The following is a 25,476-nucleotide window of genomic DNA, read 5'->3' as shown; positions in this document are numbered from 1 at the left end:
CATAATACATGTTACGTTTAATAGAACAAAAAAAGAGTTGCAGTGTTTTTATACAAAGAAGTTACAAAATGGCATACAGTAAAAATGGCATCTCCAGTGGTGAATTTCACATTAGGCTCGATAGGCCCAGGCCTACGGCGGCAATATTTTTGGCTGGCAGAATTTGGGGGCGGAACATGGGCGGCCGGCAACGTGATGTCACATGGTGTTGCTATGGCAATGGGACAGCACAGCGCTGGAGGAGGAGGAGGGCAGCACCTGGTAATTGCCTAAGGGCACCATTTTGTTACTTAATCCGACACTGGGTGTCTCCAATCTTATAAAAATAATTTTAAAAAAAAAGGAATAAAACAGGAAACCTGATACCAAGGGACGCTCCTGTGAACAGACACCTCAAACGTACGGTAATATGATGTTAAATTGTCTTCCGTACATTGTATCTTAGCTGGATATAATAATTCCGCTTTCCGGTTTAGAGCACGAAAGAAACGTTAATTTGTCCGAAGTTATTACTTCCATATAGCAGATATAGGGTAGTCCGCATCGAATATGTCATGTGCTTTTCAAAGATGGCAACTTGTCGCCTGTTCTTTTCTCTACTTGAAATGTCCTGTTGGATTCTTGCTTCTGGTAGAATCCTTCTGTTACCCTTTCCTTCAGGTAAGTAATATGACCATTCTGGTCCTTACACAGAGTAAAACCACACGCAAACACAGCATCCTATTCTCAGGATTATGACTAAATATGGTAGCACATGTGTCTTTTGTACTGTAGATGGATCCATAACATGTCTACCTGGCATAACAGTGTCTTATAAATATGATCATCAGTACACACGGGCGAATGTTTTGGGCCGGATTTCAGCAGATCAATCTCAAAAAAAGGGGCGACTCGCGTTTCGCGGCTTTTAAAAAAAATAATTATTATTAACAATACAGTCGGCGGAACTCCGCCACCCGCCGGCGAATTTGTAGAATCCAATCCGCGCGTTCAGCAATCCGTTGGCGGATTCTTAAGAACGGATCACTGAACCCGCGGATTGGATTCTACAAATTGGCCCGAGGGTGGCAGAATTCCGCCAACTGTATTGTTAATAATAATTTTAAGCCGCGAATTGCGTAATAACCCTTGTATATTCTGGAAATCTGATGACCGAATCCTTTCACATATATCCTAAGACAGCTGTCTGTCGTGTCATCTATCCCTGCATCTAACTATAGGAGTTAGCGACCCCTCTTTACTTCAAATAAACCTCCATGTAACATTATCTACTACGCATTATTTACAGTCAAAATTAATCTTTTTAGCATCGGTCTTCATCACACAAAGACTAATCATAATGTAATAATCAAAAAACATATCATTCATACCGTAGGATTCCTCCACGTTATCGTGGGGAGGAAATATAACATTGACACACATGCAGGGTTTCCCCAAGATTCATCTCGCTTCTAAGTGTACGACCTGAGTACAGCTCAACCACGTTATAGCGCGATCTGTTACAACGCGGATCCGCATATAACGCGATGTGAGCGTGGCTCCCAATTTTCGTATTTATGAATACTTTACACCACGATTATTGGTGTCTTAAATACTTTGTTGTACAATGCATACAATTGTACATTATTTGTAACGCGATCCGCATATAACGCAATGTGATTCTTTGGACCCCAAGCACAGCGTTATAAGGGGACTGAGCTGTACTTATATCCAACAACCCTGGAGCGGCATGCCCTGAAATCATCTGTCACTTTCCCCTAGCCATGGACAGTTTTACAGCCTGGGGGTCGGAAGACAGCAAAGTATTTGGTATCAAATGTTATTAAGGAGTTACCAAAAAAACTCTCCGCAACCTTCTCCCAATAATGACCAAATTGATTGGGCCAACGTCTTCACAATGAGGATGACCTCCGGGTCGTGTGAAGTCTTCTTTTTGGTGAAACAAAAATATCTGCTACCTTTTCACCGAGGCGTCCTACTCATTTCTGATTATAGTCAATGTTACCAGATTTGTAGCTGGCTAAGGATAATATAAAACTGTTCGTTGGAATAGACTGCCCTCCCAGGGAACATCAAAGTCTGGTTGTAAGGACCTTGTATGATCGCCTTTGAAGATGCCCCCATGACAATAAGACATCGCGATTTTCCCGCTAGTGCTATTTAGCGATGACAGACGGATAGAAAGCTGTTCATCTGGGTCTTCATCAAATGTCAATATACTGTATTTCCTTAATTAGTAGACTACGTGTAACATTTAAAAACAAACATAAAAAACCAGACCAACCTCATTTTCGCTGGACGACACGCCCGTGAGAAGGTTGGGTGTTCTCCAATGAAATATGTGGTTCATTTCATAATTTAAAAAAAAAAGACTTTTTGGACAAATGAGATGTTAAATAGCAAAAAAAAATGCAAAAACAGTATTTACAATCCATTACACTTCAAAGCATGGACACTGGAAATAATTTAGGACATCTCTCCAAGTTCACCCACTGACTGTTCGTATGTCCTGTAACGTGACAGCCACTTACATACAGGGAGAGAGGGATATATATATATATATATATATATATATATATATATATATATATATATATACAGTGTTCGACAAACCTATACATTTGCTCGCCCCGGGCGAGTGGATTTAACCCCCGGGCGAGTAAATATTGGCCCAAGCAGTACACGTTTGGTACTAGGTGGCGAGTAGATTTTTTTGTGTGGCGAGTAGATTTTTTGGTGATTTGTCAACCACTGTATATATATATATATATATATATATATATATATATATCACTCTATAAAGAAAGATACACACACATACATACATATATGATTTGGACACCCATTAAGGATGACATTTAAGTACGGAAGAGAGTGTCAGTGTGTTAGTGGCTTCTAGATACCTTGAGTTTTAATGGGGGTTCGCTCTAGATAGTGTGAGAAGAGTGAGGTAGAAATTGGTGGTGTTAAAAGTCTACGGTGCCAACGGTAGATTGGCGATAATGGACAGGTAAAAAGAAGATGGCATTTGGGGTGGGGTGAAATCAATATGGTGACTTAGGAGGAACACTTATTGGTGACCAGGACATGGTCAAAACATGGCGACCAGTGCAGGGCAAATAAAGAATTTGGCGACCAAGGTGGGGCAAAACCAAGATAACAACCAGCGAGGAACAGAAGTTGAGTGGAGAAAAAATAGGATAGCCATTGTGGAGAGGGCAAAAAGAAGATGGCGATCCATCCAGACAGGGGCCAAAAATGAAATGGCGCCCAGGGCAGGGTAGAGCTTAAACAGTAAATCAGTCCACATCCATCTCATATACTTTCACATCCCCAGCAAAATAAAGCCGGTCCGTAGTTAAATGACGGGGTAGTCCCAACGTCTCTGCCTTCGGAGTATGGTAAATAGTTCAGTCCCAGCTCGTGTGCCTCAAGGGTTTTCTTCCTGGGGGACCTTATTCATCGGTGTCTCTTCATTGCAGGGCGACTTCTTGGAGTTAGGCTTTTGTACCGTGTAATCCCCTATTTTGCCTTGTTTCTGTAACCAATAAACGATCCCAGCTGCTACGCCAGCAATGCCAGCCGCAGAGATCAAGCCAACGGCGAGCCACTTTCCAGTGTTATCTGCAGAAAGAATAAAGGAACAGGCCGAAATGGCCATATCAAAAAGTGAAGGGAGTGAAACCCTAACGCGTTTCGCGCCTCCGTCGTCAAAAAGCGTTAAAAGGTTACATCAATGGTATCGTTAAGTATTCCCTTTCCTGCCAGACATCACCCCCATAGAGGACTAACATTAGTGTCCGTCAAGAAACAAGAGTTACAGAGAACAACCCTATCTATGGTGACTGAGGGTCTATTCCAGGGTGGGTGGACTTCCAAACATTGTCCTCCTCTACATCTCTGCAGAGAGAATACAGTATGTGACAATCCCAACACGTCTCCCAAAAAGTACAGTAGCTGTATTTCAACATACTTGAAACCAGTGAAAGAAACCTTAAACATTTGAATTTTTTTTATAGTATTATTGGATAAAAATGTCACTTTTTTTTTTGGTTTTTAGGAGCGTAATGAAATATAAACTTTGAAAACGCAATCCTATGTCCTGAAATGAGGCAGACCCTTTATATATAGAAAGAGACGGGCTGTGTATAGTAGGGAGTTTGAAAACCCATGAAGGATGTTAAATAGGTTCGGAAGGGAGGGTGTTAGCGGCTTTACTGATGTAGCTAAATTTATTGCCACCGTGGGCGCTCGAGGTTATGGCGCCCGAGTCGGGGTTTATCGCAACCAAGGAAGCAGTAAGCTGCCCGGGATGATTAACTCGGCAGTGGGGGTCCATGCTTCTGAATGGGACCATCGCTGCTATAACACTACCGGGCCAGTCACGCGTCTGTAAGAGCTGCGCGGGGAGATGTCCCAGAGAGAGAGAAGAGGTCTCTCTCTCTGTGTCTCCCCGAGCAGCTGTTATAGTGATCGAATGCTTTAGTCTGTTTATTTTTATATACTGTGTTGAAGCAGGGTCTCCGGAAGCAGGTCCCATTAATCTCAACTCCAGGGACCCCCTGCTTCTGGAGATATAGACCTCCGCAGGGGTTGTTGGTAGCCCCTCTGGCTGGCGTTTAAAGCTCCCGCGTCACGCCACATTAGATCGCTGTAAGAGCTGCTCGGGGAAACACAGAGAGAGACTGCTTCTCTCGCTGGGACTCCACTACGCTGCTATTACAGACGGTCTGGCCCAGGACAATTAACACCGCTTTATCGTCCCAGGCCGTAAAATTGACGGCTCACCTGTGACGTGTACCTCCTGTTGCCCTCTTGCCGTCCCGTGCTTGTTCGTGACCACACAGCTGTAATTTCCACGGTGGGAAGAAGATATTTGGGGGATAATGATTGTGCGGTTATCCCGGGAGTAAGTCACAGGGGCGCCAGGAGGGATTATCCAGCGGTATTCGGGAAGGGGAGAGCCGTCAGAGTGACAGGTTACATTCAGGGGATCTCCTTTCTTCAGGTCTGCGGAGGGCGTGAGTATTAGGGTCGGAGTTCCCGGGCAATCTGGGGGTGAAAAGGACAAAAAGGTTTAAGGGTTAAGGGGAGTTATAGGGAGAGGTGATATGGTGTTATAGGGAGGGGTTATATGGGGTAATAGGAGGAGTTATAGGGAGGGGTTATATGGGGCAATAGGAGGAGTTATAGGGAGGGGTTATATGGAGTAATAGGAGGAGTTATAGGGAGGGGTTATATGGGGCAATAGGAGGAGTTATCGGGAGAGGTTATATGGAGCAATAGGAGTTATAGGGAGAGGTTATATGGGGTAATAGGAGGAGTTATAGGGAGGGGTTATATGGAGTAATAGGAGGAGTTATAGGGAGGGGTTATATGGAGTAATAGGAGGAGTTATAGGGAGGGGTTATGTGGGGCAATAGGAGGTGATATAGGGAGCGGTTATATGGAGCAATAGTAGTTATAAGTAGGGGTTATATGGAGCAATAGGAGGAGTTATAAGGAGGGGTTATATGGGGCAATAGGAGGAGTTATAGGGAGAGAATATATGGGGTAATAGGAGGAGTTATAGGGAGGGGTTATATGGGACAATAGGAGGAGTTATAGGGAGAGAATATATGGGGTAATAGGAGGAGTTATAGGGAGAGGTTATATGGGGCAATAGGAGGAGTTATAGGGAGAGAATATATGGGGTAATAGGAGGAGTTATAGGGAGAGGTTATATGGGGCATTTGCTTAAGTGCATCAGGACATCTTACATTCCACTGTGACATTTAACGACTTTGTATCATTTCCGTGGCTGTTTAAAGCATGGCAACTGTAGACCCCGGAGAGGTTCCTCGTTATCTCTATGAATTCCCCAGTCATAGCAGACCATTGGCTGTTGCTGCACGTCACTTGAGGAGGAGGGTTACCGTCAGCCTGGCAAGGGAACTGATCCTTTTCCCCCTCTACCCAGATGAGAGAGTTCGGGCACAGATCATCCCGGAACTCGGGAGAATCTGGAATCAACAGGAACGGCCAACAATAAGAGAAGTATTAGGTAGACATTGGCGAGCCGGTCCACGTCCGTGTCCGGGATTTTTCCCCGAGTTCGCCATTCAAAATCCGTTCTGCGGTGTAAAATCCGCCGACGGATTGTTGCGGTTTCAATCCGGGCAGGTGAATCCAAAAACCACCTGTTGGATACATTCCGCCGGTTGGTTTTAACATCCCCCCAGCGCATTCCGCGATCGGCAGACGCATGGTAAGAATCTGATCTGCGGACTCGGCGATAAACGGACGGGTTGTAAGAATCCAAACAAGGGAGGGGTTATATGGAGTAATAGGAGGAGTTATAGGGAGGGGTTATATGGGGCAATAGGAGGAGTTATAGGGAGCGGTTATATGGAGCAATAGAAGTAGTTATAGGGAGGGGTTATATGGGGTAATAGGAGGAGATATAGGGAGGGGTTATATGGAGTAATAGGAGGAGTTATAGGGAGGGGTTATATGGAGTAATAGGAGGAGTTATAGGGAGGGGTTATATGGAGTAATAGGAGGAGTTATAGGGAGGGGTTATATGGGGCAATAGGAGGAGTTATAAGGTGCGGTTATATGTGGCAATAGGAGAAGTTATAGGGAGGGGTTATATGGGGCAATATGGACCCTTTAACCCATTAAACACGTCCCTGTAATTAGGTCACTTTGACCCTACGTGGGGCTGACCCTTTAACCCATTACACACGTCCCTGTCATTAGGTCACTTTGACCCTACGTGGGGCTGACCCTTTAACCCGTTACACACGTCCCTGTCATTAGGTAGAGCTTTCATGGACTTGATATAAGAATAATAAGGCGCTTACAATACACAGTGAGATATTTCTTTGCCGTTGTGGTTATATTCGGATTTTCCTTAAGTCGAGCTTCACAGGTAACAACGGCCGTAGGGGATTTCCTGTCTGCTGTCAGATTACAGCTGCGTGTGGCATACGATGTCTCACTACAGCTCTGCTTCCCGTCTATGCTGATATGTAGGCTGTACGGCTCTGGATTATCATTAGTTAATTCACAGGACGCTATCACAGTGTCACCCAAATCTGCAGAGGCGCTCGAAAGACTGAAGTTGATTTTAGGAGACTCTGCAGAAAAACCAAAACAAAAAATAAAGGACAAAGAAAATACAAAATATAAACAGAAGTTAAATATTTATTCTATTATAAAATCAAGAGTCTTACAATTCTGTAAATCTGAATATTTTAGTTGCGGGGGAGCTCAATAAGTCAAAGGGGGTGTCATTGATTTTCAATGGGGTCGTCCTCTACGAAATATGATCTGTCTACATAAGACTTTCATGGGAGGTCCCTGTAGCCCGCTTGGGTGCCTTACTGACGCAGCTACGCCGTGGGGGCTCCAGGGGTCACGGGATGTACAGGTGTAGCAGGCGGTCACTTTTATGGGATCCCCTTTAGAACAAGTGCTTTGGCCCCATAGATTTGAATGGGATCCCCCTGTATAAAAAAATGATTTGACCCCATAGAGTTTCCTGGTACCCCTCTCTGCAACAAAAATTTGACCCCATACAGTTTCCATCGACCCCTCTTTGCAATGAATGATTTGACCCCATACAGTTTTTGGGGATCCCTCTCTGCAATGAATGATTTGACCCCATAAGGTTTTCAGGGACCCCACTCTGCAACAAATGATTTGACCCCATATACTTTCCTGAGACCCCTCTCTGCAATGAATGATCGGACCCCATAAGGTTTCCAGGGACCCCTCTCTGCAATTAATGATTTGACCCCATAAAGTTTCCTCGGACTCCTCTCTGCAATGAATTATCTGACCCCGTAAACTTTTACGGGGTATCTAATTTATTTATTTATAAAAATGTTTTACCAGGAAGTGATATATTGAGAGTTTCCTCTCGTTTTCACGTACAGCTCAACCCCCTTACAACGCGGTGCTTGGGGTCCAAATAATCACATTGCGCTATAAGCGGATCGCGTTAGAAATAATGTACAATTGTTTGCATTGTACAATAAAGTATTTAAGACACCAATAATCGTGTTGTAAAGTATTCATAAATACGAAAATTGGGAGCCACGCTCACATCACGCTATAAGCGCATCCGCGTTGTAACGGATCGCGTTATAACGGGGTTGAGCTGTATGTCCTGGGCACAGAGTTATAACAATACATGGTTACATTAAAATAACAAGGTTATACAGTCAATTCACAGACATGCACTTACCATAAATATTTATGTCCATGACTCTGTCATTAGATGACTCAAAAATATGGGCAGTACAGCCGAGGTTATATGTCCCGGTAGATGTAGGAGTTAAGGGGGCGTTTGCTACCAGAGCACCGTCGGTCCTACTGGTGATAGTCACACTGAGAGGTGACTGGTCAAAGGACATTTCTACAGTCACATTTTCCGCGGGGAACGCTCGGGGGACCTCACATATAGCGGTCACTGTGCTTCCTTTCTCAATCCACCGGCTGACTGAGATTTGGGGGCGCTCTAGTAGGGCTGCAGTAACAAAAATATATATTATTTATATGCAGGGTATCATTATACAGCGCGGCGTGTCCATTATCAGTGTATAGAGATACTCAGCATCATTATACAGCGCGGCGTGTTCATTATCAGTGTATAGAGATACTCAGCATCATTATACAGCACGACGTGTTCATTACCAGTGTATAGAGATACTCAGCATCATTATACAGTGTGGCATGTTCATTATCAGTGTATAGATACTCAGCATCATTATACAGCGCAGCGTGTTTATTATCAGTATCTAGATATACTCAGCATCATTATACAGCGCAGCGTGTTTATTATCAGTATATAGATATACTCAGTGAAATGTTGAGCTCACAAGTGAGTGTTCTCAAAGAAAATGCACTTAAATGCACTTTACTAGGATTAGAATATAACTTTTAATAATTTTACTTAAAACATATATTACCGTTTATAAGTGTAACAGTAATTAAAAATATATAAGGCGAGATACATGTTCATTATACAGTACAGCGTGTGCATTATCAGTGTATAGAGATACTCAATATCATTATACAGTGCAGCATTGTCATTATCAGTGTAAAGATACTCATCATCATTAAAAAGCGCGGCGTGTTCATTATCAGTGAATAGTGATACTCATTATCATTATACAGCGCGGCGTGTTCATTATCAGTGAATAGTCATACTCAGCATCATTATACAGCGCGGCGTGTTTATTATCAGTGAATAGTGATACTCAGCATCATTATAACTAAGGTGAGATTGCTATAAACCAAAAATGACATACCGGCGGCCATTTTTAAAAGCTCCGCTGTCATTTATAGCAATGTAACTTACCAAATGTCCTCAGGGTGACACTGGGAGATTGCACGGTGGTGTTTAGGAACGTCCCCAGCTCCAGGGCGGCGCTACAGGAGAAGTCCTGCATGTTGTCACCTCGCTGAGCTGTGATTTGGTGCGTCACTGTCACATCGTGACTTCCCTCCCGGGGGTCACCTGGAAAGGTTTTCCTGTGGATGACGTCCCCTCCTCTGGCCAATGTCACCATGAGGTTCTGAACAGGGGCCACTCGGTACACAGTGCAGGTGACGTTGTGTGAGGTCCCCTCCTCCACTATCTCCGGGAGGTCTATCGCAACGTGACTGGGAAGCTCTGAAATGACAATAAAATCAGGGTCACCATCGGGGGTTGGGGGGAGAGGGAGCGCTGGGCGATATAATAACATGCAAAGTGATGTAATAACACTCAGAGCGATATAATAACACGCAGAGCGATATAATAACACCAGAGCGATATAATAACACGCAGAGCGATATAATAACACCAGAGCGATATAATAACACGCAGAGCGATATAATAACATGCAGAGCGATATAATAACATGTAGAGCGATGTAATAACACGCAGAGCGATGTAATAACACGCAGAGCGATATAATAACAGGCAGAGTGATATAATAACACGCAGAGAGATATAATAACAGACAGAGCGATATAATAACAGACAGAGTGATATAATACCAGGCAGAGCGATATAATAACACGCAGAGAGATGTAATAACATGCAGAGCGATATAATAACAGACAGAGAGATATAATAACAGGCAGAGCGATATAATAACAGGCAGAGCGATATAATAACAGACAGAGTGATATAATAACATGCAGAGATATATAATAACATGCAGAGCGATATAATAACATGCAAAGTGATGTAATAACACGCAGAGCGATATAATAACAGACAGAGCGATATAATAACAGACAGAGTGATATAATACCAGGCAGAGCGATTTAATAACAGACAGAGAGATATAATAACAGGCAGAGCGATATAATAACAGGCAGAGCGATATAATAACAGACAGAGAGATATAATAACAGGCAGAGCTATAAAATAACACGCAGAGAGATGTAATAACATGCAGAGCAATATAATAACATGCAGAGATATAATAACACCCAGAGCGATGTAATAACATGCAGAGCGATATAATAACAGACAGAGTGATATAATAACAGACAGAGATATATAATAACATGCAGAGCGATATACTGTAATAACATGCAGAGCGATATAATAACAGACAGAGTGATATAATAACAGACAGAGATATATAATAACATGCAGAGCGATATAATAACAGGCAGAGAGATATAATAACAGGCAGAGCGATATAATAACAGGCAGAGAGATATAATAACAGGCAGAGCGATATAATAACAGGCAGAGAGATATAATAACAGGCAGAGCGATATAATAACAGGCAGAGAGATATAATAACACGCAGAGCGATATAATAACAGGCAGAGCGATATAATAACAGGCAGAGAGATATAATAACAGGCAGAGCGATATAATAACAGGCAGAGAGATATAATAACAGGCAGAGCGATGTAATAACAGGCAGAGCGATGTAATAACATGCAGAGAGATATAATAACAGACAGAGATATATAATAACATGCAGAGCGATATAATAACAGGCAGAGAGATATAATAACAGACAGAGATATATAATAACATGCAGAGCGATATAATAACAGGCAGAGAGATATAATAACAGACAGAGATATATAATAACATGCAGAGCGATATAATAACAGGCAGAGAGATATAATAACAGGCAGAGCGATATAATAACAGGCAGAGAGATATAATAACAGGCAGAGCGATATAATAACAGGCAGAGAGATATAATAACAGGCAGAGAGATATAATAACACGCAGAGCGATATAATAACAGGCAGAGCGATATAATAACAGGCAGAGCGATATAATAACAGGCAGAGCGATATAATAACAGGCAGAGAGATATAATAACAGGCAGAGCGATATAATAACAGGCAGAGAGATATAATAACAGGCAGAGCGATGTAATAACAGGCAGAGCGATGTAATAACATGCAGAGAGATATAATAACAGACAGAGATATATAATAACATGCAGAGCGATATAATAACAGGCAGAGAGATATAATAACAGACAGAGATATATAATAACATGCAGAGCGATATACTGTAATAACATGCAGAGCGATATAATAACAGGCAGAGCGATGTAATAACATGCAGAGAGATATAATAACAGACAGAGCGATATAATAACATGCAGAGCGATATAATAACAGGCAGAGCGATATAATAACATGCAGAGCAATGTAATAACATGCAGAGAGATATAATAACAGGCAGAGCGATGTAATAACAGACAGAGAGATATAATAACAGGCAGAGAGATATAATAACAGGCAGAGCGATATAATAACAGGCAGAGAGATATAATAACAGGCAGAGCGATATAATAACAGGCAGAGAGATATAATAACAGGCAGAGCGATATAATAACAGGCAGAGAGATATAATAACACGCAGAGCGATATAATAACAGGCAGAGCGATATAATAACAGGCAGAGAGATATAATAACAGGCAGAGCGATATAATAACAGGCAGAGAGATATAATAACAGGCAGAGCGATGTAATAACAGGCAGAGCGATGTAATAACATGCAGAGAGATATAATAACAGACAGAGATATATAATAACATGCAGAGCGATATAATAACAGGCAGAGAGATATAATAACAGACAGAGATATATAATAACATGCAGAGCGATATAATAACAGGCAGAGAGATATAATAACAGACAGAGATATATAATAACATGCAGAGCGATATAATAACAGGCAGAGAGATATAATAACAGGCAGAGCGATATAATAACAGGCAGAGAGATATAATAACAGGCAGAGCGATATAATAACAGGCAGAGAGATATAATAACAGGCAGAGAGATATAATAACACGCAGAGCGATATAATAACAGGCAGAGCGATATAATAACAGGCAGAGCGATATAATAACAGGCAGAGCGATATAATAACAGGCAGAGAGATATAATAACAGGCAGAGCGATATAATAACAGGCAGAGAGATATAATAACAGGCAGAGCGATGTAATAACAGGCAGAGCGATGTAATAACATGCAGAGAGATATAATAACAGACAGAGATATATAATAACATGCAGAGCGATATAATAACAGGCAGAGAGATATAATAACAGACAGAGATATATAATAACATGCAGAGCGATATACTGTAATAACATGCAGAGCGATATAATAACAGGCAGAGCGATGTAATAACATGCAGAGAGATATAATAACAGACAGAGCGATATAATAACATGCAGAGCGATATAATAACAGGCAGAGCGATATAATAACATGCAGAGCAATGTAATAACATGCAGAGAGATATAATAACAGGCAGAGCGATGTAATAACAGACAGAGCGATATAATAACAGGCAGAGCGATGTAAGAACAGACAGAGAGATATAATAACAGGCAGAGAGATATAATAACAGGCAGAGCGATGTAAGAACAGACAGAGAGATATAATAACACGCAGAGAGATATAATAACAGGCAGAGCGATATAATAACAGGCAGAGAGATATAATAACAGGCAGAGCGATGTAATAACATGCAGAGTGATATAATAACACGCAGAGCGATATAATAACAGGCAGAGCGATTTAATTACACGCAGAGCGATATAATTACACGCAGAGCGATGTAATAACATGCAGAGAGATATAATAACAGACAGAGATATATAATAACATGCAGAGCGATATAATAACAGGCAGAGAGATATAATAACAGACAGAGATATATAATAACATGCAGAGCGATATAATAACAGGCAGAGAGATATAATAACAGACAGAGATATATAATAACATGCAGAGCGATATAATAACAGGCAGAGAGATATAATAACAGGCAGAGCGATATAATAACAGGCAGAGAGATATAATAACAGGCAGAGCGATATAATAACAGGCAGAGAGATATAATAACAGGCAGAGAGATATAATAACACGCAGAGCGATATAATAACAGGCAGAGCGATATAATAACAGGCAGAGCGATATAATAACAGGCAGAGCGATATAATAACAGGCAGAGAGATATAATAACAGGCAGAGCGATATAATAACAGGCAGAGAGATATAATAACAGGCAGAGCGATGTAATAACAGGCAGAGCGATGTAATAACATGCAGAGAGATATAATAACAGACAGAGATATATAATAACATGCAGAGCGATATAATAACAGGCAGAGAGATATAATAACAGACAGAGATATATAATAACATGCAGAGCGATATACTGTAATAACATGCAGAGCGATATAATAACAGGCAGAGCGATGTAATAACATGCAGAGAGATATAATAACAGACAGAGCGATATAATAACATGCAGAGCGATATAATAACAGGCAGAGCGATATAATAACATGCAGAGCAATGTAATAACATGCAGAGAGATATAATAACAGGCAGAGCGATGTAATAACAGACAGAGCGATATAATAACAGGCAGAGCGATGTAAGAACAGACAGAGAGATATAATAACAGGCAGAGAGATATAATAACAGGCAGAGCGATGTAAGAACAGACAGAGAGATATAATAACACGCAGAGAGATATAATAACAGGCAGAGCGATATAATAACAGGCAGAGAGATATAATAACAGGCAGAGCGATGTAATAACATGCAGAGTGATATAATAACACGCAGAGCGATATAATAACAGGCAGAGCGATTTAATTACACGCAGAGCGATATAATTACACGCAGAGCGATATAATAACACGCAGAGCGATTTAATTACACGCAGAGCGATATAATTACACGCAGAGCGATATAATAACAGACAGAGAGATATAATAACAGGCAGAGCGATGTAAGAACAGACAGAGATGTATAATAAGCTGGTCTGGCAGTGAACGGTTTAAAATACAAAGTAAATAACGTACCGTACGCCGTGACTGTGACCGCGTCCCCGAGCAGGTCACGGCTACCGTCTACCTTCATTAAACACTGGGCTGTGGAATTGTCTGTGGTGACATTGACCTTGGTGGACAACCAGCCTTCCCCACGGTTAGGGTCCGACTTCAGCAGCCCTGTTTCCCAGTGGAAAACTAGAAATTCGGTGCAGGAAGTAGTGCAGTTTAACAGGACGAGCTCCCCGCGCCGCGCGTACATGACGTTACTCACGGCTCTCACTGCGCACGGCTCCCGTGCTGCTCCTGAAATGAAACAGAAGGAAGGACGAGTGTGAAAGGACGTTAAGCCTCAGCGGGGCACTTCCGTTATTGACTGAAGCCAACGTCTCATTAGGTGCCAATGGTAGGGTGACCAGACGTCCCGATTTAGCCGGGACAGACCCGTTTTTTTTTTGCTGTTTGTTTAATAAACTGTCCCATTTTTTTTTAGTATTTTCCGACCACACAAGTGCGATTGGCGCTTTCGGGACACGCCGGCACAATTAGCGCTTGCCGGCCACGCGTACCCATGAGCGGCAGGCAAGCGCCCATTACGCATGCGCAAAATTTGTCATGGGGAAAAATATGGTCACCCTAGCTGATGGGTATCTTCAAGGTTCACTAACGCACAGCTCAGGCCTGGCGTTAACGTTAATGTCGATTTAACGCAATGCTTATGTAGGTCCTGGCTATACCTGGCGTTAGGTGTTTCCAGCACCGAACACTGGGTTGCAGAACATTTTGGGGCCTTGTCTAGGGTGCTGAAGTGGCCCACTCTGGCTTTCTACAATGCCTAAGGCCGAGTCCATAGAAGGACAGGCCGCGCTGAGCCGTGCGGACGCTCCGCGCTGAGCCCCTGCATCCTCAATGAGAATGCCTTGAGAGGGGGCTCACGCGAGCGTCCGCAGGCGTGCTGAGGTGCTGGATTTTTCAGCCAACAGCCAAGCTGTTTTTCAGAGCGCTGTCGGCTGAAAACATCCAATCAGCGTGGATCAGCGTCAACATCACGGCGCCGTGACGTCGGCGCCGTGACGTTGACATCAGTGCGTCGCGGGTGATTGGCCCAGCGACGTCACTGCCCCGCCTCCCTCAGTCTCCCCCCACCTCCGATCGCGCCCGCTGGCTCGCCTGCATGGGCATGAAATCGCGCAGATTTCAGCAGGCGAGCCTCAGCGTCAGCGCGCCTCAGCCCTGCTACCCCATCTATGGCCCCAGCCTTAGAGTTACAGTTAGCTGACTCCCGCCTCGTTAGTCATATACTAATGAGGGCCCTCACCACTGTTGTTTCTTTTATATGTAATGACCTATTTCGATAACGTCACACTATTTAACAGAGCTTTAAGGATCTGCCGCAAAGTGACCTAATGACAGGAACGTGTTTAATGGGTTAAAGTATCAGTCCCACGTAGGAGCAAAGTGACCTAATGACAGGGACGTGTTTAATGGGTTAAAGTATCAGTCCCACGTAGGGGCAAAGTGACCTAATGACAGGGACGTGTGTAATGGGTTAAAGCGTTAGTACCACATAAGGGCAAAGTGACCTAATGACAGGGACGTGTTTAATGGGTTAAAGGGTCAGTCCCACGTAGGAGCAAAGTGACCTAATGACAGGGACGTGTTTAATGGGTTAAATGATTTCATATACTTTAGGTGAAAGGCGGGGTTGCAGACCTGTCAAAGACATGCAAATGACATACAGTAATATTTCCATTTGCTATATATAGATATACATACAATATATATATTTACAGTTGCTATATATATATATATATATATATATATATATATATATATATATATATATATATATTTATATCTACTATATATTTGTGAAATCACTGTATGTCTGCGTCCCAAGGGTCAATCGCATTGGACCTTGGCCCTGTCACTCCGGCTCAGGCCATGCCCGCCCCCGCACACCTCTCATTGGCCTACGTCCAACACCAATGCCACACTGTCCCACCCCTCACTGACTCTCATTGGCCTGCGTCCAATGCCCGCCCCCGCACACCTCTCATTGGCCTGCGTCCCACCCCTCACTGACTCTCATTGGCCTGCGTCCAATGCCCGCCCCCGCACACCTCTCATTGGCCTGCGTCCCACCCCTCACTGACTCTCATTGGCCTGCGTCCAATGCCCGCCCCCGCACACCTCTCATTGGCCTGCGTCCCACCCCTCACTGACTCTCATTGGCCTGCGTCCAATGCCCGCCCCCGCACACCTCTCATTGGCCTGCGTCCTACACCAATGCCCTAATACAGTGTATCCCAAACTGTGCGCGGCGCCGCGGCTTGGCTAGAGGGGCGCCGCGATCAGGGCCGCCAGCAGCGGGAAACAAGGGCTGCTCGCTCATTTAAAAAAAAAAAAAAAAAACCTCTGAGGGGAAGCAGAGGGGCGGTCACGTGACCGCTCCCATCCAATGGGACTGCAGCCTGCCCGGCATTGCAACTTCAGTGCCCGGCATTGCAACTACAAAGCCACCAGACAGCAGTGTGTGTGTGTGTGTGTGTGTGTGTGTGTGTGTGTGTGTGTGTGTGTGTGTGTGTGTGTGTGTGTGTGTGTGTGTGTGTGTGTGTGTGTGTGTGTGTGTGTGTGTGTGTGTGTGTGTGTGTGTGTGTGTGTGTGTGTGTGTGTGTGTGTGTGTGTGTGTGTGTGTGTGAAAAACGGGCTGCAGGGTGTGTGTGTATATATGTATATATGTGTGGTGTGTGTGTGTATATATGTATATATGTGTGGTGTGTGTGTGTGTGTGTGTGTGTGTGTGTGTGTGTGTGTGTGTGTGTGTGTGTGTGTGTGTGTGGTGTATATATATATATATATATATATATATATATATATGTGTGGTGTGTGTGTATATATATATATATATATATATATATATATATATATATATATATATATATATGTGTGTGATGTGTGTGATGTGTGTGATGTGTGTGATGTGTGTGATGTGTGTGATGTGTGTGATGTGTGTGGTGTGTGATGTGTGTGATGTGTGTGTGTGAATATATTTATCAAAGTTGCACAATGTTAATAATTTATTCTCACATGTCTTTTTTTTTTAAATGTTTAAAATATTATATAATATACACACACACACACACACACAGCTACCAAGTGACAAACACACACAGTGATACCCGCCTCCCAAGCGCGCTTGCTGTCTCCTCTGCCAGGACAGCAAAAAGCTCCTGGTAGAGCGAGCGGCAGCAAGCAAGAGCGAGCAGCAGCACCTAAGCGCTTACTATGTCCCAGGCCGGAGGAACTATAGCCGCGTTGATTACAGATGCAGGGGCTTTGTGCATCTGTTCAGCCCGGCTCAGCGACGCTGAGCTGCCTACGCTGAGAGAGGGAGGCCCGGCGCTCACGCTGGAGGAGCAGCACCGGGAGACAGATGTCTCCCAGCAGCACTGCAGCGTCACCCCCCCCCCCTCCCTCCCCGCAGCACACCGGCCCTCCCCCCACGTGGCACAGGCCCCCGCACCACTGACCTCCCCCGTGCAGGGACCGGGCCGTTCAGCCATACCCTCCCCCACCCCCCCCGTATCTGTGTGTATTTATTTGTGTGTGTGTGTGTGTATCTGCATCAGTGTGTGTGTATCTGTGTGTATTTATTTGTGTGTGTGTGTGTATTTATTTGTGTGTGTGTGTATTTGTGTGTGTATTTGTGTGTGTGTGTGTGTGTATTTATGTGTGTATTTATTTGTGTGTGTCTGAGAGAGAGAGTGAGGTCAGAGAGAGAGAGAGAGAGAGAGAGTGAGGTCAGAGAGAGAGAGAGAGAGAGAGTGAGGTCAGAGAGAGAGAGAGAGTAAGGTCAGAGAGAGAGAGAGAGTGAGGTCATAGAGAGAGAGTGAGGTCATAGAGAGTGAGGTCAGAGAGAGAGAGAGAGAGGGGGGTCAGAGAGAGAGTGAGGTCAGAGAGAGAGAGAGAGTGAGGTCAGAGAGAGAGAGATAGAGAGAGAGAGTGAGGTCAGAGAGAGAGAGAGAGTGAGGTCAGAGAGAGAGAGAGAGTGAGGTCAGAGAGAGAGAGAGTGAGGTCAGAGAGAGAGAGAGTGAAGTCAGAGAGAGAGAGAGTGAGGTCAGAGAGAGAGAGAGAGAGTGAGGTCAGAGAGAGAGAGAGAGAGAGTGAGGTCAGAGAGAGAGAGAGTGAGGTCAGAGAGAGAGAGAGTGAGGTCAGAGAGAGAGAGAGTGAGGTCAGAGAGAGAGAGAGAGAGAGTGAGGTCAGAGAGAGAGAGTGAGGTCAGAGAGAGAGAGAGAGAGTGAGGTCAGAGAGAGAGAGTGAGGTCAGAGAGAGAGAGAGTGAGGTCAGAGAGAGAGAGAGAGTGAGGTCAGAGAGAGAGAGAGTGAGGTCAGAGAGAGAGACTGTGAGGTCAGAGAGAGAGGGAGGTCAGAGAGAATGTGAGGTCAGAGAGAATGTGAGGTCAGAGAGAGTGTGAGGTCAGAGAGAGAGAGAGTGTGAGGTCAGAGAGAGAGAGAGAGAGGGAGGTCAGAGAGAATGTGAGGTCAGAGGTCAGAGAGAGAGAGAGTGTGAGGTCAGAGAGAGAGAGTGTGAGGTCAGAGAGAGAGAGTGTGAGGTCAGAGAGAGAGAGTTCTGAGAGAGAGAGTGAGGAGAGAGAGTGAGGTCAGGGAGAGAGAGTGCGGTCAGAGAGAGGTCAGAGAGAGAGAGAGTGAGGTCAGAGAGAGTTAGAGTGTGTGAGAGAGAGTGAGAGTGTCTGAGAGAGACACCAACTGCGCACTGCAACTGTTAGGTATGTTTGTACACCTATGTATGTATGTACACCTTTGTTTTTACTTTGGGCGCCGCGTAAAAATCCTGATCGCCTTGGGGAGCCTTGAAAAAATTCTGATTGCCTTGGGGAGCCTTGAACCGAAAAAGTTTGGGAACCACTGCCCTAATACTTCCACACTGTCCCACCCCTCACTGAGTTTTGGGAACGCTTTGCTTTTGCAACACCTAATCCTCTAATCCTCAACCTGCTCTGGGGCCACGCTTCACAGCTATCAAAACCTTCACGTCTGCTACCACAGACTGCCGAATCAGGTACAGAATCTACACACAACGCACAAACACAGCACACACACACATTCACACAACACCAAACACTGCAGACTGCCTCTTCAAACCCCCCCTCCCCTCCACGCCACACATCTCCCTCCCGCAACCGGACAGCGAGGCCGCGGCCTCCACTCACACACCATGGCAACGATGTCCCTCCCCCTATCCCGCCACCTCACACAGTGTAGCTCCCGCGAACCGCACAGCACGCCTCATCTCCTGCACCTCACACAGCTCCCTACCGCAACCAGACCGCGAGGCCCCCTACCCCGCTACACCATGCCACCAATGTCCCTCCCCCTATCCCGCTAGCTCACACAGTGTAGCTCCCGCGAACCGCACAGCACGCCTCACATCTCCTGCACCTCACACAGCTCCCTACCGCAACCAGACCGGAAGGCCCCCTACCCCGCTACACCATGCCACCAATGTCCCTCCCCCTATCCCGCTAGCTCACACAGTGTAGCTCCCGCGAACCGCACAGCACGCCTCACATCTCCTGCACCTCACACATCTCCCTACCGCAACCAGACCGCGAGGCCCCCTACCCCGCTACACCATGCCACCAATGTCCCTCCCCCTATCCCGCTACCTCACACAGTGTAGCTCCCGCTACACACCACTCCCTCCCGCTACACACCACTCCCTCCCGCTCCATTCCCTCCCCGGCGGGGGAACAGGCAGGCTGCCACGCGGCGCCTAAGATGGCGGACCCCTTCCTCCCTCGCGCTCCATTCCCTCCCGCTCCACTCCCTCCCGCTCCACTCACCACCCTCCCGCTCCATTCCCTCGCGCTCCACTCACCACTCCCTCCCGCTACACACCACTCCCTCCCGCTACACACCACTCCCTCCCGCTACACTCACCTCCCTCCCCGGCGGGGGAACAGGCTGCCACGCGGCGCGTAAGATGGCGGACCCCCTTCCTCCCTCGCGGCGCCGAGTGAGAAGATGGCGGCGGCCGGAAGTACAGGTAGGTGTCGCGTGTGTGTGTGTGTGTGTGTGTGTGTGTGACACTGCCCCCCCTCCTGTCCACTGCCCCCCCTCCTGTCCACTGCCCCCCCTCCTGTCCACTGCCCCCCCTCCTGTCCACTGCCCCCCCTCCTCCTGTCCACTGCCCCCCCCTCCTGTCCACAGCCCCCCCCTCCTGTCCACAGCCCCCCCCCTCCTGTCCACAGCCCCACCCCTCCTGTCCACTGCCCCCCCTCTCCTGTCCACTGCCCCCCCCCTCCTGTCCACTGCCCCCCCTCTCCTGTCCACTGCCCCCCCTCTCCTGTCCACTGCCCCCCTCTCCTGTCCACAGCCCCCCCCCTCCTGTCCACTGCCCCCCCTCTCCTGTCCACTGCCCCCCCTCTCCTGTCCACTGCCCCCCCTCTCCTCTCCACTGCCCCCCCTCTCCTGTCCACTGCCCCCCCTCTCCTGTCCACTGCCCCCCCCCCTCCTGTCCACTGCCCCCCCCTCCTGTCCACTGCCCCCCCCCTCCTGTCCACTGTCCACCCCCTCCTGTCCACTGTCCACTGCCCCCCCCTCCTGTCCACTGTCCACCCCCTCCTGTCCACTGTCCACTGCCCCCCCCCTCCTGTCCACTGCCCCCCCTCCTGTCCACTGCCCCCCCTACTGTCCACTGCCCCCCCCTCCTGTCCACTGCCCCCCCCCTCCTGTCCACTGCCCCCCCCCTCCTGTCCACTGCCCCCCCCCTCTTGTCCACTGCCCCCCCCTCCTGTCCACTGCCCCCCTCCTGTCCACTGCCCCCCCCTCCTGTCCACTGCCCCCCCTTCCTGTCCACTGCCCCCCCCCTCCTGTCCACTGCATCCCCCTCCTGTCCACTGCCCCCCCTCCTGTCCACTGCCCCCCCTTCCTGTCCACTGCCCCCTTCCTGTCCACTGCCCCCCCTCCCCCCTTCCCACCGCCTCCCCTCCCCCTTCCCACCGCCTCCCCTCCCCCTTCCCACCGCCTCCCCTCCCCCTTCCCACCGCCTCCCCTCCCCCCTTCCCACCGCCTCCCCCCCCCTTCCCACCGCCTCCCCCCCCCCTTCCCACCGCCTCCCCTCCCCCCTTCCCACCGCCCCCCCCCTTCCCACCGCCCTCCCCCCCTAAAGCCACCCCCCCCCACCGCCCCCCCCCTTCCCACCGCCCCCCCTTCCCACCGCCCCTTCCCACTGCCCCCCCCCTTCCCACCGCCCCCCCCCTTCCCACCGCCCCTTCCCACCGCCTCCCTTACCACCGCCTCCCTTCCCACCGCCACCCCACCCCCTTCCCACCGCCTCCCCACCCCCTTCCCACCGCCTCCCCCCACCCCTTCCCACCGCCTCCCCCCCCCTGCCCACCGCCTCCCCCCCCCCTTCCCCCTCCGCTCCCCTTTCCCCCCCCTCCGCTCCCCTTCCCCCCCCCCTCCGCTCCCCTTTCCCCCCCTCCGCTCCCCTTTCCCCCCCCTCCGCTCCCCTTTCCCCCCCTCCGCTCCCCTTTCCCCCCCTCCGCTCCCCTTTCCCCCCCTCCGCTCCCCTTTCCCCCCCCTCCGCTCCCTTTCCCCCCCCCTCCGCTCCCCTTTCCCCCCCCTCCGCTCCCCTTCCCCCCCCCTCCGCTCCCCTCCACCCCCCCTCCACTCCCCTCCACCCCCCCCTCCCCTCCCCTCCACCCCTGCACCCCCCTCCCCTCCACCCCCCTCCCCTCCCACCCCTTCCCCCCCTCCTCTAACCCTTCCCCCCCCCCCGCTCCTCTAACCCTTCCCCCCCCCGCTCCTCTAACCCTTCCCCCCCCCCCACTCCTCTAACCCTTCCCCCCTCCTCTAACCCTTCCCCCCTCCTCCACCCCTTGCCCCCCTCCTCCACCCCTTGCCCCCCTCCACCACCCCCTCCTCCCCTTCCCGCCGCCCTTCGCCTTCCTGCCCGCCTTACCACCTCCCCACCCCGCCTCTGCCTTTCACCCGCCCTTACTCCGGCCGCCTCTGCCTTTCACCCACCGCCTCACAGCCGCTGCACGCACTCAACAAACACCCGCCACACTCGACACATACCTGCCGCCACACACACCTGCTGCCTCCCGCCTCTACGCACCGACATCACTGTCCCACCGCCTCACACCCTAGCAGGACCCCCACGCACAGACAGCACTCACAACCCACGCGCCACCCGCCGCCTCACACCCTAGCAGGACCCCCACTCACAGACAGCACTCACAACCCACGCGCCACCCGCCGCCTCACACCCTAGCAGGACCCCCACTCACAGACAGCACTCACAACCCACGCGCCACCCGCCGCCTCACACCCTAGCAGGACCCACACTCACAGACAGCACTCACAACCCACGCACCACCCGCCGCCTCACACCCTAGCAGGACCCCCACTCGCAGACAGCACTCACAACCCACGCGCCACCCGCCACCTCACACCCTAGCAGGACACACGCCTCACATTTTTACATCACTTATGGCACCAAAATATACATTGTACTGTGGTGTGGTTACAATAAACCATTTTTATACAACATCGTATTACATTTTCTTCCATCTTTCTTTTCAATATTATTATCCAACCTTTACAACAAATACTCACCTATTGTTCCACAATTTATAAATAATACTACCTATTACGCATTTACATCCCGGGCAACGCCGGGTCTCTCAGCTAGTATATATATATATATATAGCAACTGTAAATATTATTGTATGCTCATTTGCATGTCTTAGACAGGTCTGCAACCCTGTCTTTCACCATTATCGCCCAGCACACAGCACTTCCACTGCAACAAGGGATTCTGGGAAATGACATGCAAATGAGCACACAGTGCCACCTTTTAGCTCAAGATCATATTACACGAGAAACCCTTAGGCCAATGCATGCTGCTTTAAACACAGCTTTTAAGCAAAGGCTGGGTGAGATGCAACCAACCTCACACTGATAATACCCATCAAGGTTGAAACATGTCTGTGAGTGGGTTTACTGGCTTTGCATCTCACCCCAGCTTATGCTTAAAAGCTGTGTTTAAAGCAGCATGCATTGGCTTAAGGGTTGCTCATGTAATATGAGCTTGAGATAAAAGTTGGCACTGTGTGCTCATTTGCATGCCATTTCCCAGAATCCCTTGCTGCAGTGGAAGCGCTGTATGCTGGGCGATGATGGTGAAAGACAGGGTTGCAGACCTGTCTAAGACATGCAAATGAGCATACAGTAATATGTACAGTTGCTATATGCTTTTATATATATATATATATATATATATATATATATATATATAGCGAGAAAAAGAAGCCCAAATAGTAGCACTCAGGTTTACCACGATACAATATCAAAATGTATTTATTGAATGTCACAAAAAGAATAAAAAGAAGTTCAGAGAATCTAAAAACACGACATAGGTCCCCTGTACGCAAGCCAAAGACAAAATAATAGCTGCTGTGCCAAACACTACAACTCTAAAGCACTACATGAAATGCCAGGGAACAGATAATAAATATCCCTGGACGTTCCCTTACAGAAAAACAAAGAGCGCTTCCGGTGAAAAAGCAAACAGGATATAAGGAAATGTCCCACACACATATACTGTATTGAATAAACAGGGTCTTTCACCTTGCTGGTATCCCGAGTTGGATATATTGCATCCAAATGCACTTCATGAACTAAAGTCACTAAATTAGATGACATAAGAAAAACCTCAATGACAGTTAATACAGGTCTCAGTCACATGTAGGTAGCAGGCATAATATAAACTCAATCCGGATCCTGACACAGAGTGTGCAGGGGATGTGATAAACACAAGAAACAGTCCTGTAAGCATTGATGGAAGAGTTTAGGCTAAGGCCCCCCTCCCTCAGTCAGCACGTCCCCGCTGCAAGCAGGCAGCGTGCTGAGAGGCAATTGACCGCTACCTGCAGTCTGTAGGGAGCGGGAGCCGGAACGGGGGAGGGGGGGATCGGAAGGGGGATCGCTGACACTGCAGACACACAGCTCGGCAGGCGAATTAACCCCGTCACTGCTAGGGGGGCCTTCAACCCAATACTTAGGGGCACTTGTGAATGGTTACAACCCCACAGACAGGACAGTAGAGGGGCGGAGAGAATCCCATCAGGGGCTGACATTGTCCCTCAGTACATGAGCAGCGCGTGCAACAGCGATGCCCCACACTTCAGTATGCTTACAGGTGTGTGTCACACACACACACCTCCCGTGGCGAAGAGGAGAGAGCCTGTGGGAGGGAGCAGGGGGGGCTCCCTGGGAGGGAGCAGGGGGGGCTCCCTTGGTGCTGCAGAGTTTATTTCAAATCGCTGCTTTCCCCCCACCCTCTCCTCCCCGCTCCCTGAAGCCTCCCCGCTCCCTGAAGCCTCCCCTCCTCATTGGCTCACAGCCACACCACGTGACGCGTCGCCGCTCGGGATTACAATTCTCTCGCACCCCCTGCCAGCTGACGCGTCACAGCGCGTAGCGAGCCGTGCAGGGAGGGGGGACTGGGACCTGCTCGGGAGAATAACAATATCAGATGGTGCGTAGCGCGACGAAAGTCTTAGAAGGCACATATAGCAGCAATGTCAGAAGGCATAGTTACGTGTCCCAAGAGGGGGGAAAACCAGGGGATCCGGCCCAACTCTCCCACTCCTACGCGTTTCGACGCTGAGCCTTCTACTGGAAGTGGTCATATATATATATATATATATATATATATATATACCATCACGTTTTAAGTTATGGTGGGTGAAAAAGGCAACAAGAAACCGCCACCGTATTGCATATAGCAAATAAAAAGATCCCCAGTGAGCACATTCATATGTCTTTTTCTTCATTTTCACAAAGCAGGTTCAATGAGTCAGCTGGTAGAAATATGTACGAACATTTTAACGGTATTTTCTTCACACTTTCAACGCATGATACTTGTTCACAGGAAATACATCTAACTAACGAGTGGACCTTGTCATATGTGACTGTGACTCCCCCCGCAAGCATCCTGCGAGACTCAAATTAAGGAGGGAAAAGCACTTTAAAAAAAAAAAAAATGTCACTTAGGCCCATATTAGCTAAGTAGCGCTGTGCGTAAGGGCTCACTCGGGCACGTGTGTCACAGCAAA

At 47.6% G+C, this 25,476-nt stretch overlaps 1 protein-coding gene across 1 annotated transcript in view; it reads right to left on the bottom strand.

Moving 5' to 3' along the window:
- LOC142470740 (intercellular adhesion molecule 1-like) overlaps positions 1–25,476 on the bottom strand; it is a 39,879-nt gene continuing 14,403 nt past the window's right edge. The window contains exons 2-8 of the mRNA XM_075577420.1: positions 14,357–14,629; positions 9,350–9,664; positions 8,234–8,515; positions 6,846–7,121; positions 5,760–6,002; positions 4,789–5,052; positions 1–3,624 (exon numbers count right to left, since the gene is read on the bottom strand). Of these exons, the coding sequence (XP_075433535.1) occupies positions 3,431–3,624; positions 4,789–5,052; positions 5,760–6,002; positions 6,846–7,121; positions 8,234–8,515; positions 9,350–9,664; positions 14,357–14,629 (1,847 nt within the window). The 3' untranslated portion in view covers positions 1–3,430. The remainder of the gene's footprint in view (positions 3,625–4,788; positions 5,053–5,759; positions 6,003–6,845; positions 7,122–8,233; positions 8,516–9,349; positions 9,665–14,356; positions 14,630–25,476) is intronic.

Source organism: Ascaphus truei, chromosome 20 (genome assembly GCF_040206685.1).
Source record: "Ascaphus truei isolate aAscTru1 chromosome 20, aAscTru1.hap1, whole genome shotgun sequence".
Taxonomy (NCBI): domain Eukaryota; kingdom Metazoa; phylum Chordata; class Amphibia; order Anura; family Ascaphidae; genus Ascaphus; species Ascaphus truei.
The sequence above is the reverse complement of the archived record's forward strand: the minus strand, read 5'-3'. Positions and strand labels throughout refer to the sequence as shown.